General features: G+C 44.9%; 1 protein-coding gene and 1 pseudogene across 1 annotated transcript; both read left to right on the top strand.

The window, feature by feature from the left end:
- The first annotated feature begins 2,155 nt into the window (after positions 1-2,155).
- Positions 2,156-7,908, top strand: LOC446019 (neuronal acetylcholine receptor subunit beta-4). Its single transcript, XM_003969583.3, has 6 exons — positions 2,156-2,490; positions 4,192-4,337; positions 4,788-4,832; positions 5,055-5,164; positions 5,414-6,455; positions 7,373-7,908. Exons 2-6 carry the CDS (start codon positions 4,224-4,226, stop codon positions 7,532-7,534), a joined length of 1,473 nt encoding a protein of 490 aa, XP_003969632.2. The 5' UTR covers positions 2,156-2,490; positions 4,192-4,223; the 3' UTR covers positions 7,535-7,908.
- A 1,052-nt stretch (positions 7,909-8,960) lies between these two features.
- LOC115248188 (neuronal acetylcholine receptor subunit alpha-3-like) lies at positions 8,961-13,605 on the top strand (annotated as a pseudogene).
- Positions 13,606-13,625: the final 20 nt, after the last annotated feature.

The raw sequence follows: 13,625 nt of genomic DNA, 5'->3' as shown, positions 1-13,625 counted from the left end.
ATGCAAACCAAATGTCTCCGATGCCTCCTCTGATCATTGACACTCCACCCTCTTGCATGAGCCAAAGAGACGGGTTGACTACACAGGCAGCAAGGGGCAGTGGATCAATATCCTTACAGGAGGCTGTGATTCTGGTACCAAAGCCAAGCACTCCAGGTAATGAACTGCCTGCATGATATATATCCCCCATACGGAGGGACTGCAGCGGCCCAGCTGGGTACTGCAGCAGCAGCAGCAATTCTTGATGAGCCGTTCCTTCTCACCGGGTCACTCTCGACTCTAAATGTCTGCCAACACGTTGGCGCGTCCAAAATCAAACTGTCATCCGTGTTATTAAATTTAGCATAGCAACTTTGATGTATTTATTTAAATTGCATGAGGAAAATTCCCAAGTCTAATAGGAGGATGCAGTGGCAGAGAACATCCTTTTCAAAAGGAAAGGAAACATAAAAGAGCAACAAATCATAAAAAAATACTTTTAATGTTGTCAGAGGTTATATATACCTGATAGTGAGGATTTACTGAAGACACTTTATTGAGGCAGCTTCTTTTGTGGACCCATTATCCATCTGTTTTATTTGGCAGGATCCCTACTTTTATCATGTGTTCACCCTGTTTCAGATTTAAATTGACCACATATTTTATGAAGTGAGGATTTAAATTGACACATATTTTTATGAAAGTGAGGCTTTTTTTTTTTTTAAAAATAGAAATTTATTTGTATTCTATTATGGCTGTCCACTGAAAGGTATAAGATCTTAGCTGGCTGGGAATCTGACAGTAAAATTGGTGTTGCAAATATCTAGCAATGTTGCTGGACTTCAGATTTGTGTCTTTCTCAAGGTTATAATGAGGAAATCTCATACTAAATAAGAAAATAAATAAATGTAATGAGGAAAGCTTAAGCTGGACAGTTTGTGCAACAAGTCATGTGAACTAATAAATGTCATAAATGGAGTTTTCACAACATGCATCTTTACCAGCTGATGAAACCGACCTTGTATTTAAGGCATCTGTTCATTATTAATCAGAACTGACTTTTTTCCTCCAGGCCCAGCTTAAAATCATTTAATTATCCCCGAAGAAATGATAAATACACTAAATAATGAAGGATGATAAATGACAAAAGCTTTTATTTATTATTTTCAGCCAAGTCACTTTGAGATTTGTTGTTGTTGTGTTTTTACATTCCTTTTGTCTTCTGAACTCTCCTTATTGTAATAAAGCCATTCAACTCTAGTGCAGAGGGACCTTCTTAGCAGCACCCTGGCATGTTTTATAGGTAAAGTTGGTGGGATGCAGCAGTTCCTGGTTTATGAGTGCATTAGTGTTCCCCTCTGCCAGGTGTTTCTATCAGTTCATCACAAATCAAGTTGTCTCCTCAGCGCCTCTGTCATATACAGCTGCTCATAAATGAGTTGATTTTATATTCTGCAGAGATATGCATGTGTTACCTGCTCTAAAGTTTACTTTGACCATGTGCAGTGGGGTTCTAGTTTGTTCACTCAAATGAGTTTACTGTCATATTGCACAGCAGAAAATGTTTGGTTGGAAAACGTGTCTGTTGTGATAAATGGAATTATTGACAGTGCATAAGGTGAGCGACAGCAGGCTGCCCCTGCCTGGGACATGTTATTGACTCATAATAGGGTTCTAAGCCTCACTGCTGTCCGCGCATCATCTGTGTGAAGGTGGTGAATCCACCTCAAGAAAGGTCAGTCATCAAATTATTTAAAAAATAATCTTTTAGAGAAGAGAGAACTGGGTCCGTGCACCTGTGCAGCCACAGCCAGCATCTGGGACTTTTATTACCAACTTTGACACAAGCTGGGGGGGCGTCTGACTTGCCATTTTAAAGTAATTACGTGAAATATTTCCTTTGAGTTTGTACAACAGGCGAGGGAAAACTGAATGCTAATATTTTTCCATCGTAACCTTGAGCTGACAGATTCATTTGCCATTCTTTACGGGGTGTGGAGTTCAGGGAAAGGTCGTACCCAGGCGTGTCTACAGCCTCTCTTCTCACTTCTCACCATTTCCCAAGTGTGTTTGGTAATGAATGAACCTTTCTCAGCTTCGAGTGTCATCATTGTCTACAATGAAACCTATAGTTTGTACATTAGCTTTAAAAGTGATAATGATTTTATCAGTTGATCGCGGACGGGACGTGCCGGACCTGTTCGGGACGCAGCGCTCCGGGACAGGCGGCTGCGCAAAGACGCGTTGACGCTCAACTCTCATTGGGGAAACTCTTGAATTAACAGCGCGTTGGAGCTCATGATCTTTTTATCGGAGTAAACGAACTATTTCAGCGATCAGCGCAGGTATGTGTGTGTGTAACGCGTAATTAGAGCCAGGCATGACCAGGAAGAAAAGCGCTGAACGCCGCAGCTTTGAGGATTCGTGACCGGGGACTCCAGCAGATCAGATGCTGCCGAAAAAATGGTCGGACTCTCTGCATCGTCGCTTATTTCCTCTCTGTGGTCCACTGTAAGTACTTTTCTCTTTGCTGTCGATCTACTAATGTCATTTTTTAGTCCCTGTTAGCCCCGTTTGATTTGGATAAATGGCACATATCATTTAGAGTTCATGTCGGATTTTATTTTCCCAAAAGGCACATTTTAATCCACAAATGCGTTTCAGCGTACCAGGTAAAAATTAGACAAATAAAATGAATAAAAACAAAAAATCTTGCTCTGCATATTCAAAGTATGAAAACCTTTAAGTCTGTTGTTCATCGGAAATTCAACTTATTAAAAGATCAGGACCAGTCTGAGACAGTTTGCAAACAAAACGTTTATTAAAGTAACACAGATGCTAATCTAATTAAAAATCACCATCACTCATCCCGAAACACTCCCTAAACTTGTCCCTTTGCTCAGATACCGTCATGGATGGCCCGGGATGGAACTGTTTGGTGAAAATACTTGTGGTTATATCAGTATATCAAGATTTTCAATAAGGAAAAAAATAGTTTTATCTTCCATAATCTTGACTATAGATCTAGAACTGTTTTACCTTTTGGTGCCATCATGTTTTTCTCACTGTTTGCTGGCTGACCTTTCCTCCAACAACAGCACTGACACGGTTTCTCTTACAGATGCAGCTTATCTGCTTTGGCTCCTTTAGCGGTTGTCTTTACTTTCCCCCGAGGGGGAATGACCGAAGCTCTGAAGGGCCCATAAAGACACACGATTCCTTGTGATGAACGTGTGCATCACTTCACCCATCACAAAGGCCACATGATGAATCTCTGCACTTGTGCAGCCGTAAAAATGCATCTGTAGATTATTGACATAGCGGCAATTCTTCTTCACTGTTCCCATCAGGAACAGTCTCACCTCATTGGCCCGTCTCCCAAGTGCGTCGATTCAGCTCTTCCCGATGACGACGGGGACATTAATAACCTGCTGCATGTTAAGGAAATGGAAGAGATGCTACTACATGTATCCGCTCTGCTCCAGATGAGGAGCACCGATCATCAGTTCCAATCTGCCCTGTCTGCACCGCTGACGTGGGCGCCATTTATCAAGGACGCAGGGGGGAGGAAGCTGGCTGTTGCTGTTCAAGGCCCATTGAGGCACATCCTCAGTGATCCGGCTTCAGGATACAGCAGAATTACAATCAAAATAGTTGCCCTCTATAGACTGATTTCAAAACTCTCCTCAAGGATTTTTTGAATAACTAATAACCATTTTGCCAATGCGCCCCAAGTGTTTTGGAAAGAGTCATGGATTTTGTCCAGATATGAATATTTCATGAATGCACATGCATAAACAGCAGAACGTTGCACCCGCACCAGAGTGCAGCTGTACATCAACTGCGCAACATCATGTCCACTAAGTTAATCAGGCTCCTCGCCCCTGTCTGCTTATAACCCAGCGTAATGTCGTTATAATACCATATATTCAGTACCAAAGGAAAAATAGTGCGCCATTATCTAAAGGCGGTGGCATTAAGGGTCGTTAGGGTTGTGGGGAAGTCAGGTGATTTCCTGACTTCGTGTATATGACTGGGAGTTAATGTATTTTAACAACTAAATTATGCTTAAAAGCTTTAAAAACATTTTTTTTATTAATCTAACCTTGAGGACTCCACAAACAAAGGACAATGCTTCTATTATGTGTTCTTATACAGGACTAATGACAGTCTTGTCCTTAAACTCATTGATTTACCACGGTGTGCCGTCAGGTTGCAGGTGTGCCGATTCCGAGGAGCGTCTCATGAACTGGTTACTTGGGAAGAATCGCTACAACCCGCTGATCCGGCCTGCCTCCAACAGGACCGAGAGAGTCCCGGTGAAGCTACAAGTGTCTCTGGCTCAGCTCATCAGCGTGGTGAGAAGTCAAAAGTCGTTGGTCCCGCATGAAATTGTCGCATTGAGGGCTAACAGAGGGCAGCAGAAGAGGGGGAGAGCAGCTTGAGGCAGAGGTTAACTCAAAATAAAAGGCTGTGCAGAGACACGGCTGTAGCTCTGAGAGCAGCTCAGCTGTGATCTCTGTCAGATCCAGATTGAAGCTTCAGCACGAGTGGATTAAAAGAGGCCATAAAGCTGCTTTTTCCAAAGTGAGGGGAGTCCTCCGCTGATTTATAGTGGAGGCTACGCCCTTATTCAGACTTCAGCTGCAAGGGTGGAGTATGGGCTTGGATCAGTACCAATTCACTGGTCTCCTTTGTCTAATTCTTACATTGTTTCCTGTTTTTTAAAGAATATGTCTTAATTTGTTCTATCAGTTTATATAAAAACTGCAAAATGTGCCATTTGTGTTTTGCTGTTTCACTTCCAGAACGAAAGAGAGCAGATAATGACGACCAACCTCTGGCTGATGCAGGTCGGTGGCCTGAAGCTCGCGTTCATACACTTTTAAATGTCCTTTCAGTTGAACTTGAATTAAACTGTATCTTTCTCCAATCAATGTGGAATGAAGCACTTCTCTAACTGAGCTCCAAACACATTCTGCTCAATAATGAAGCGTGCAATTATGAATTAGCTGGTTGTGTGAAGCGTAATGGAAAACAGGCCCGATGCTATCTCTGCCCCTCTGTCTCTGCAGCACTGGGTGGATTACAGATTATCATGGGACCCAGCAAAGTATGAAGGCATCAACAAGCTACGTATTCCCTCCAGACTCATCTGGCTCCCAGATATTGTCCTGTACAACAAGTAAGCAGCTGTGAGGTGTCGCCTGAAGTGGGACTATTAACTAATCACGATTGGTTGACGTTTGTCTTGGTTGCTTATTACTACCTGACTCATATGCACCACTTTTATACCGGCTTTGCCAGGCTGAAATCAGTCTGCAGCCTTTGCGTTGTGTTAACATTAAAGACAGAGGCCATCTGAAAGTAGATTTCTAATGGCACAAATATCGTGCGGAATCATTTGGTTATTTCCTCTTTTTCCTCCTCTTAGCGCCGATGGGACCTATGAGGTCACCGTCTTCACCAACGCCATCGTTCTTTTCAACGGCAGCATCAACTGGCTTCCTCCAGCCATCTACAAAAGTGCCTGCAAGATCGAAGTGAAGCATTTTCCCTTCGACCAGCAGAACTGCACTTTAAAGTTCCGCTCGTGGACGTATGACCGCACAGAAATTGACCTGGTTCTGAAGACTGATGCAGCTAGCATGGACGATTTTACCCCCAGTGGTGAGTGGGACATCTTAGCACTGCCAGGCAGACGGACTGTCAACCCCCTAGATCCCACCTACGTGGACCTGACCTATGACTTCATCATCAAGAGGAAGCCCCTCTTCTACACGATAAACCTCATCATTCCATGTATTTTGATCACCTCTCTGGCCATCCTGGTCTTCTACCTGCCTTCAGACTGCGGGGAGAAGATGACCCTCTGCATCTCCGTCCTCCTGGCTCTCACCGTCTTCTTGCTTTTGATCTCAAAGATCGTTCCTCCTACCTCACTGGATGTGCCTCTCATTGGAAAATACCTGATGTTCACCATGGTGCTGGTGACCTTCTCCATCATCACCAGTGTGTGCGTGCTGAACGTCCACCACCGCTCCCCCAGCACGCACACCATGCCCTCCTGGGTCAAACTGATATTTCTTGTCAAACTACCATCCTTACTGTTCATAAGGCGCCCTCAGAACAACTCTGCACGCCAGAGGCTTCAGAGCCAGAGGTGTCAGCGAGCAAAAAGGGACATTTTGGGCTTGGGTTGCCAACCCAAGTCAAGTATCACAATGTTGTCTTCTGCCCTGCTGTCTCCTGGCTCTGTCTTCTCCACCCCCGGCCAGAAAAATGTAGCTCCTTCTCTAAGTTGCGGCTATGGAAAAGGTGACCTGCGCCCGACCACTTACCTTCCCGGTGGTTTGAATATCACCCAGAACCTCCAGCAGAGCAGCGGTGCGGACTGGGCTGCTGATGTCCAGGAGGCGCTGAGCGGGGTGCGATTTGTGGCTGAGCACATGATGGAAGACGACGATGATCAGAGTGTATGTATGCACATTTTGTCCTATTCAATGTAGGATTCATACATCACGCATATGCTTAAAGGCACCAGATTTATGATGTGGAGTGATTTAGCAGTGAGGCTGAAGCTAGTCAACTAAGACCTGCTCACAGTCTTTATGGTAATTTATGACAATTACCTTCACAGAAAGAAATGTAACGTTAATAAAAGCATATTTTAAGACATGAACTGAAATCTGTCCATGTAGGTAACCTTCGTGGTGGGTTTGCTCACAATTTTAAGCTTTTTATATTTTAATTTGAGGTGTCTTTCACCGCCACCTGCTCTGGTCCAATAAACAAGATCAAATTGATGGGAAAATATTTACTGTCGGTCCGTAAGGGGAATACCACTAACCTTATGTAGCGGCTGTGACCTGGAAAATTGAAGGGAGACTTTGGTGATCAATCGTTTTTCTGGCAAATCAATGCGAGGAGGCTGCAGGGAATGAGAAATGACCCTTTTCCTAAACGGGACAAGGACAACGCTGAAAATGGGGTGAAAGGGTCAATGGCTCGTTTCACTGAGGCCTCGGTTAAATGGATCAGACCTGATAAGGACTTATCAGTTTTCAGTAAAAATAAAAAATATATATAATATGTACATATAGCTGAACCTGGATCACTGGAATAAACAGAGGAAATGTGAAATAAATGGGTTTACTGTCACACTGACAGCAGCAAACTACATAGACAAAACAAAACTACACAATAATACAGTATGTCAGTGATTTGAAGAGTCTTGTCAGTTGTCAGTGATGCACATTCTGCCCCCAGGTGGTTCCAAACAGTCATGGCAGCATCAAATCACCGCACTGCTCTTGTCCCAGGAGAAATGACACTTGCTTGTTGTGATGAAAAACACCTGAAGAGCAACATTTGTGTGTGTTTTTCCCCCCAGGTGATTGAGGACTGGAAGTATGTGGCCATGGTGGTGGACCGCATGTTCCTGTGGATTTGTGATTGTGTGTGTGGTGGGCACCTGGGCTTATTTCTCCAGCCCGTCTTCCAGAATCCCATCACTCCCATCCAGCAGCCCAGCTCAGATATGCCTCGTATATGACCAGCAACATCTACATACCCGAGGAGTTCAGCTCATGTAGTGATTGTGCTTAACTAGATGAACCACATAGGGAGGTGTGATAAGATATTTCCAGGTCTTTCTAAGGCCAAACTCCAAGACTGTTGTGTTTAAAAAGCATGCGTCGACTCAGTAAGTATAGCTGGGAAGGTTAAAAGCAGATTAAGAAGGACAGCGTTGGAGCTGAATGTAGATGTGGACGTATTCCTGCCACAGAGATGAGAAAACATCTCTGCTGTCAGATGTTTGTCCGCTCTGCTTGCTTGTGATTCATCTTTAATCGCGATGTCGAGAAGTGAGACATGACGTGTGTTTAATGTGTGAATAATAAAGGTGAACGAGTGTCCTCTCTGTGTCAGAAGTTGCACGAAAGACCATGTTTTAAAATCGTCAGAGGCATGCCAAAGTGCTTACTTAATCTATTTTTTATGATAATGTTGGTCTTCAGAGCCAGTTCATTAGCTAAAGATAGAACACTTCATCATCCAGTCCTGCATATTGGCTACAGATATTCTCTCGTAATCTATGACATAGCTGGAGCTTTTAGACTCTTATTTGCATGTCAGATGCAGGTGACTATGCTCCTCTAAACAAACACTTTCTGAACTGAACTTTCACCCACCCACCCACACACACACGCACATACACACCACACACACTCCCAGTGTTCACTTACTTGGTGCTGAATGGGCTCATTAGAGATTCTGCAGACTGTGAGTTCTTCTGTGAGACATTTATTCAAATGAAGGGAAGCCGATCAGCTGCTATATCAGTAGCATTGGCTGGTTTTCTTGCACCTTTCAGCTTTCTGTCACTAGTGTATAGCTGTCTCTCTGTGTGTGTGTGTGTGGGTGTGTGTGTGTGTGGTGTGTGTGTGTGTGTGTTTTCACACAGTATTCTATCCCATAAGGAGATTTTATATAACAAATGAATGTACAGTTCCAGTCATCCAGCTAAAGTGGGTAAAGTTAGAATGGGTTCATTAATGCAATTATACACACAGCATTTTAAATCAATATAAGTCATTATAATCAATACATCAATCACAGGCCTTTTGCCGGATTCATAGGTCCGTTTAACGAACTGAAGGATATTTAGTATTTGAACAGCATCAAACTGTCTCAAAACAAAAGAACTAAATCCAATTTCGAAAATGTTTGTTGCAATAGATTGTACATTTTGATTGTAAAAGACGCTATATAAATAAAAAATGATTAAGCTTAAGAAAAGCGCGCAAACGTGCGGCAATCTTTTGAATGACATCATGTGCAAAGTGCTTAGAATCCTAGAAAGCATTTAATATCCAATGACTGCCAGATTTTGAAGCCAAGCGGAATTTCAGCCACATCTGTGCGCTTCTTTTGCAGCTTGAACACGGACGAGCTGCGTGTGTCGGCAGCGCGCAGCCTCAGTGTCTCCGCGTCGCTCCACAGACGCGGACGCGCCTTCGCCCTCCACACTTTCTCCTCCGGTCTGCGCAGCGGAGCCACGACGACGCTCAACTCCAAACGAGATGAAAGTCCGCTTCTACTTCGTTTTGTGCGCATGTTCGCTCCTGTTTCTTCTACCCGGTGAGTCCTTGTTGCTTAAAAATAGTGAAATCTAAAGGAGGAATGTAACCATTTCAAACAGAAACATAAAGTTTCGCTCCAGGTTTCGCCTCAGTTTTAGTCCCACTGAAGCCACAAGATGATCCGAGGTGTAAAATATCCTTAAATGTGAGTTTGAAGCATCGATGCAGGTTGAGCCGTGTGTTCCTCTGCTCCTGCTCAGGAGGCTGCTGCTCAGAGGCAGAGCACAAACTCTTCTCTGTCATCTTCTCCAACTACAACCAGTACATACGGCCGGTGGAGAACGTGACCGACCCGGTCATCGTGCAGTTCGAGGTGTCCATGTCACAGCTGGTCAAAGTGGTAAGTGGACCGTCGCGGCTTGTTCTGCTGAAACCAAAAAAAAAAATAAGGCCTCAGGGTTTGAGCAGAAAAGTTTCAGGATCACTAAAATGCCGTGAGATAGCCCTGGGCTGGGGGTGTAGGGGCGCTATCTGTGCCGCCCGGATCAGATTGGAGTTGTCAGCTGTCTGAGCATCCCTCACTTTAGGCAGAGTCAATCATTGCAATTCGCAAGAGCTGCTGGGGGGGGGGGGGGGGGGGGGGGGGGGGCAGACGAACTATCCCTTCAGACAGACAAGGTCTCAGTTGCAGACAAGGTCTGACCGCCTGCTACTAATTAAGTAAAAAGGCTGCTGTTGGACAACCTTGACAAAACATACAGTATTATTAGCTCTGCTAATGTTGACGGAGAGAAAGGTCAGCCCTTCCACACTGCTTATGTTAATAAAACTGTACTTGGAATCACATCTGCCTTAAAAAGAACAACTAAATTATGGAAAAAAAAATCTTTCTTGGTCAATTATGCAACGAGAGAAGCAGAATATAGCGAGTGCAGAGTTTTGCACTTCGCTCATTTTTCTGTCTGAGGTTTGCTCAGACTTGGTTCTGCACCGATTTACCATCAACTGTAGCCACCCATTAATATATTAATAAAATACAACGCAGTTCCTCTTGTTTCTTTCTGTTTTACCATCTATGGTGAGATCTGAACTGTGGAGCTGACGAATATATGTAGGCACTCCTCAAACCCCCCAGACACGAATGTTTTATTACTTACTTTTTCTCCGGTTTAATCTAAAAATATAAATAAACCAAGACAGGTTTCGCTTGACTTTATTCAGGGCATCGGGTCCTGGGTGCATCCTCATGAAAAACATCATTTAATACAGAATGTCTCTGGTAAATACATTACATTTTGTGAGTTGTGGGGAGGCTAAAATATCTTTCTAGATCATACAAATAAGAAAATTGGAGCTCCGAGCTGGCAGCGCTGATGGATGACAGCGGGTGCTGCTAATCCAGATGCAATTGGTCAGCCTGTACCAATTACAGCTGTGCAACATGAGCTCATTTAGGCTGTCAGTGGCTCATCGGCTGAGTCAGCCGTCATGGAACCGTCGTCGATCATGTTGCAGGCGGAGCCCGAGGACGTCTGAGCAGGGAGGTGAAAATCAGCAGCGAACAACAACACAAAGTTGTTGTCCAACGTTGGACAGAACTTAAAATTCCCACAGAACCTGAATGAACAACTCTGTTTTGGGGCCAAAATCTGTCCAGCTACGCTGAAGTCTGAGCATTTACTGCTGGTTCAGGTCCAAATTGTGCAGAGCGGAACATTATACAGGTCTGTAGTCTGTTAGCTTAGCATCCAACGGGGTTGTGCAGGGGTTCCTCCATAAGATACTCAACACGAATGTTTAATACTGTGCGCCGAGTCATGAGATCTGCTCATGCACGCTCCGACACACACAATCCAACCCCTCCGTTTTGGCCCCTCTCCCACCTCTCTTTCCCCCCCTCTTTGCCAGTGAGCTGTTAAAGGAAAAGTTAAGGCCGTGCTGCTGTCACGTGTGCTCTTCCGCAGGCGCAGAGGACTCAGGTGTTCCTTTCTAAAAACACACAGTCCTCAGCGGTGCGTTGACTGATTATCTGTGATGTGTTCTCTCCCTGCACTGCCCTTCGCATTGTTGGTGTGTGTGTGTGTGTGTGTGTGTTGGGGGAAGGGGGGGGGCTCTCTCTGGGTGTGAGTGCTGACTGACAGTTCTTCTCTGTTCTCAGGATGAAGTCAATCAGATCATGGAGACAAATCTGTGGCTGAGACATGTAAGTTTTCTGGTATGTGAGTGTGTGTGTGTGTGTGTGTGTGCGTGTGTGTGTGTGTGTGTGTGTGAGTGTTCTAACGTGCCTCAATATCATAGATATAAGCCTCCATCTGATCTTCCAGGATATGACTGACGAGTTCCATTATTCACAAAAAGGAGTATTTTACAAGATCGACCCATTTACGCCCCTTATCCAAAAGTAAATCAAATCTTGATAATAAAGATTTCTTGGAGTTTATCTGTCTGGGAATGATTAGAGGGCAATATTGTATTCATTTTGACATCGCCACAGTATCTGATGGGAGCTTCGAGGGTATGAAACCGGTCTGACCTCTGTCTGATTTCATTACAATCTTGAAGGAGGACAGAGCTCATCGGTCAGACATGCGGAACCACTTGATGGTTCTGTTACTCCCACATGGTGTCTCTGCTGCCACAGTGCAGAGTGCGCTGAACCGAACCTGAATCAAACAAAGTGGGGCAGGTCTCCAGGTCCCATATTACAAACGCTGAGTAAATCTGTGTCAAAGTCGAGCGCCAAAGGGCTGAACGCTAATCTTTAGTGCTCAGAGCAAAGCACTGTTACACTTATTTTAAGTGTAAGACTTTGGCCACTCGAAAATTTATGATACGGTCTCATTATTTGACACAGGCTTCTGCTGTTAGCATAGCTACCACAGTAGAGTCTTACTCTGATACCCACTTGTTACTTTGGCTTGATTTTATTGGGAAATGGGTAAATATTATACCTAAATTAAATTAAAAAAGTCTTTGGCTCTATTATGAAGATTTTCTTCACTGTAATTTATTCTGGCATTGCTCTACGTCTAATAATTTGCCTTAAAAGTATTGCCTTTTTTTTAAGATCTGGAATGACTACAAACTAAGATGGAATCCAAAAGAATACGGAGGTGTTGAATATATCCGGGTGCCGTCGAGCAGGATTTGGAAGCCTGACATTGTGCTCTACAACAAGTGAGTAACAATCAGGTTTAAAACCAGGTTTAACATCGATGTTGGTGCTTTTGTGAAGCTAGCTACCTGCATCTATCGTTACTGTTACAATTGCATTGCGAATCTTTTTGAAAAAGGCAGTTTTGAATAGATTTTTCTGTCTCCATCAGAAGCTCAGCCCTCTCTCTGCCTTCCTTCTACAGCGCAGTTGGAGATTTCCAGGTCGATGACAAAACAAAGGCGCTGCTCCGTTACAATGGCGACGTCACCTGGATCCCTCCGGCGATATTCAAGAGCTCCTGCAAGATCGACGTCACCTACTTCCCCTTCGACTACCAGAACTGCACCATGAAGTTCGGCTCCTGGACCTACGACAAGGCCAAAATCGACCTGGTGTTGATTGGCTCCACCATGAATTTGAAGGACTTCTGGGAGACCGGCGATTGGTTGATAATTGATGCCCCGGGCTACAAACACGACATCAAGTACAACTGCTGCGAGGAAATCTACACGGATATCACCTACTCTCTGTACATCCGCCGCCTGCCACTTTTCTACACTATCAACCTGATCATCCCCTGCCTCCTAATCTCCTTCCTCACTGTGCTTGTCTTTTACCTCCCGTCGGACTGTGGCGAGAAGGTCACTCTCTGCATCTCCGTCCTGCTGTCTTTAACTGTCTTCCTCCTTGTCATCACCGAGACCATCCCCTCCACCTCCCTGGTCATCCCCCTGATCGGGGAGTACCTCCTCTTTACCATGATCTTCGTCACCCTCTCAATTGTCATCACGGTTTTTGTGTTGAACGTCCATTACCGAACGCCGAAGACCCACACCATGCCCTGCTGGGTTCGGGCCGTGTTTTTAGAACTGCTGCCGAGGGTGATGTTCATGACGCGCCCTGAAAGGGAGCCCGAGCAGGACACGGGGGCTGGTAACGTCCAGGACATGCATTCCAGGTCCTGCGCCGTCCACTCAGCCACGTTGCATAAACCTCAGGCATTGGCCTCCGGTGTGGTGTCCAGCATATCAAACCGCCAGTATCTTTTCAATAACACGGAGCTCTCCAACCTCAATAACTTAAGTGGAGATCCGAGCAAAGGCTCCACGTCTCTGTGTTGCGAGGGAAGATGCAACTGCTGCTGGTACCAGAGGTCCAGCAAACTGCCCGCAGACTCTGGAGGTGGGAGCGGAGGAATGGGCAGCCTGGGCGCGCTAACAGGAGGCAGCGTGGCTAAGGTCAGCGGTGGGAGCCAGCGTTCTAGCTCCGAGTCTTTAAACGGAGGACTAATGCCACTGTTGCCACTGTCGCCCGAGGTCAGGGAGGCCATTGAGAGTGTCATACATTGCGGAGAACATGAGACTGCAGAATGAAGCAAAAGAGGTGAGTCTTTCACAGTCTCT

This window comes from Takifugu rubripes, unplaced genomic scaffold, assembly GCF_901000725.2.
Source record: "Takifugu rubripes unplaced genomic scaffold, fTakRub1.2, whole genome shotgun sequence".
In the NCBI taxonomy this organism is placed as follows: domain Eukaryota; kingdom Metazoa; phylum Chordata; class Actinopteri; order Tetraodontiformes; family Tetraodontidae; genus Takifugu; species Takifugu rubripes.
The sequence above is the reverse complement of the archived record's forward strand: the minus strand, read 5'-3'. Positions and strand labels throughout refer to the sequence as shown.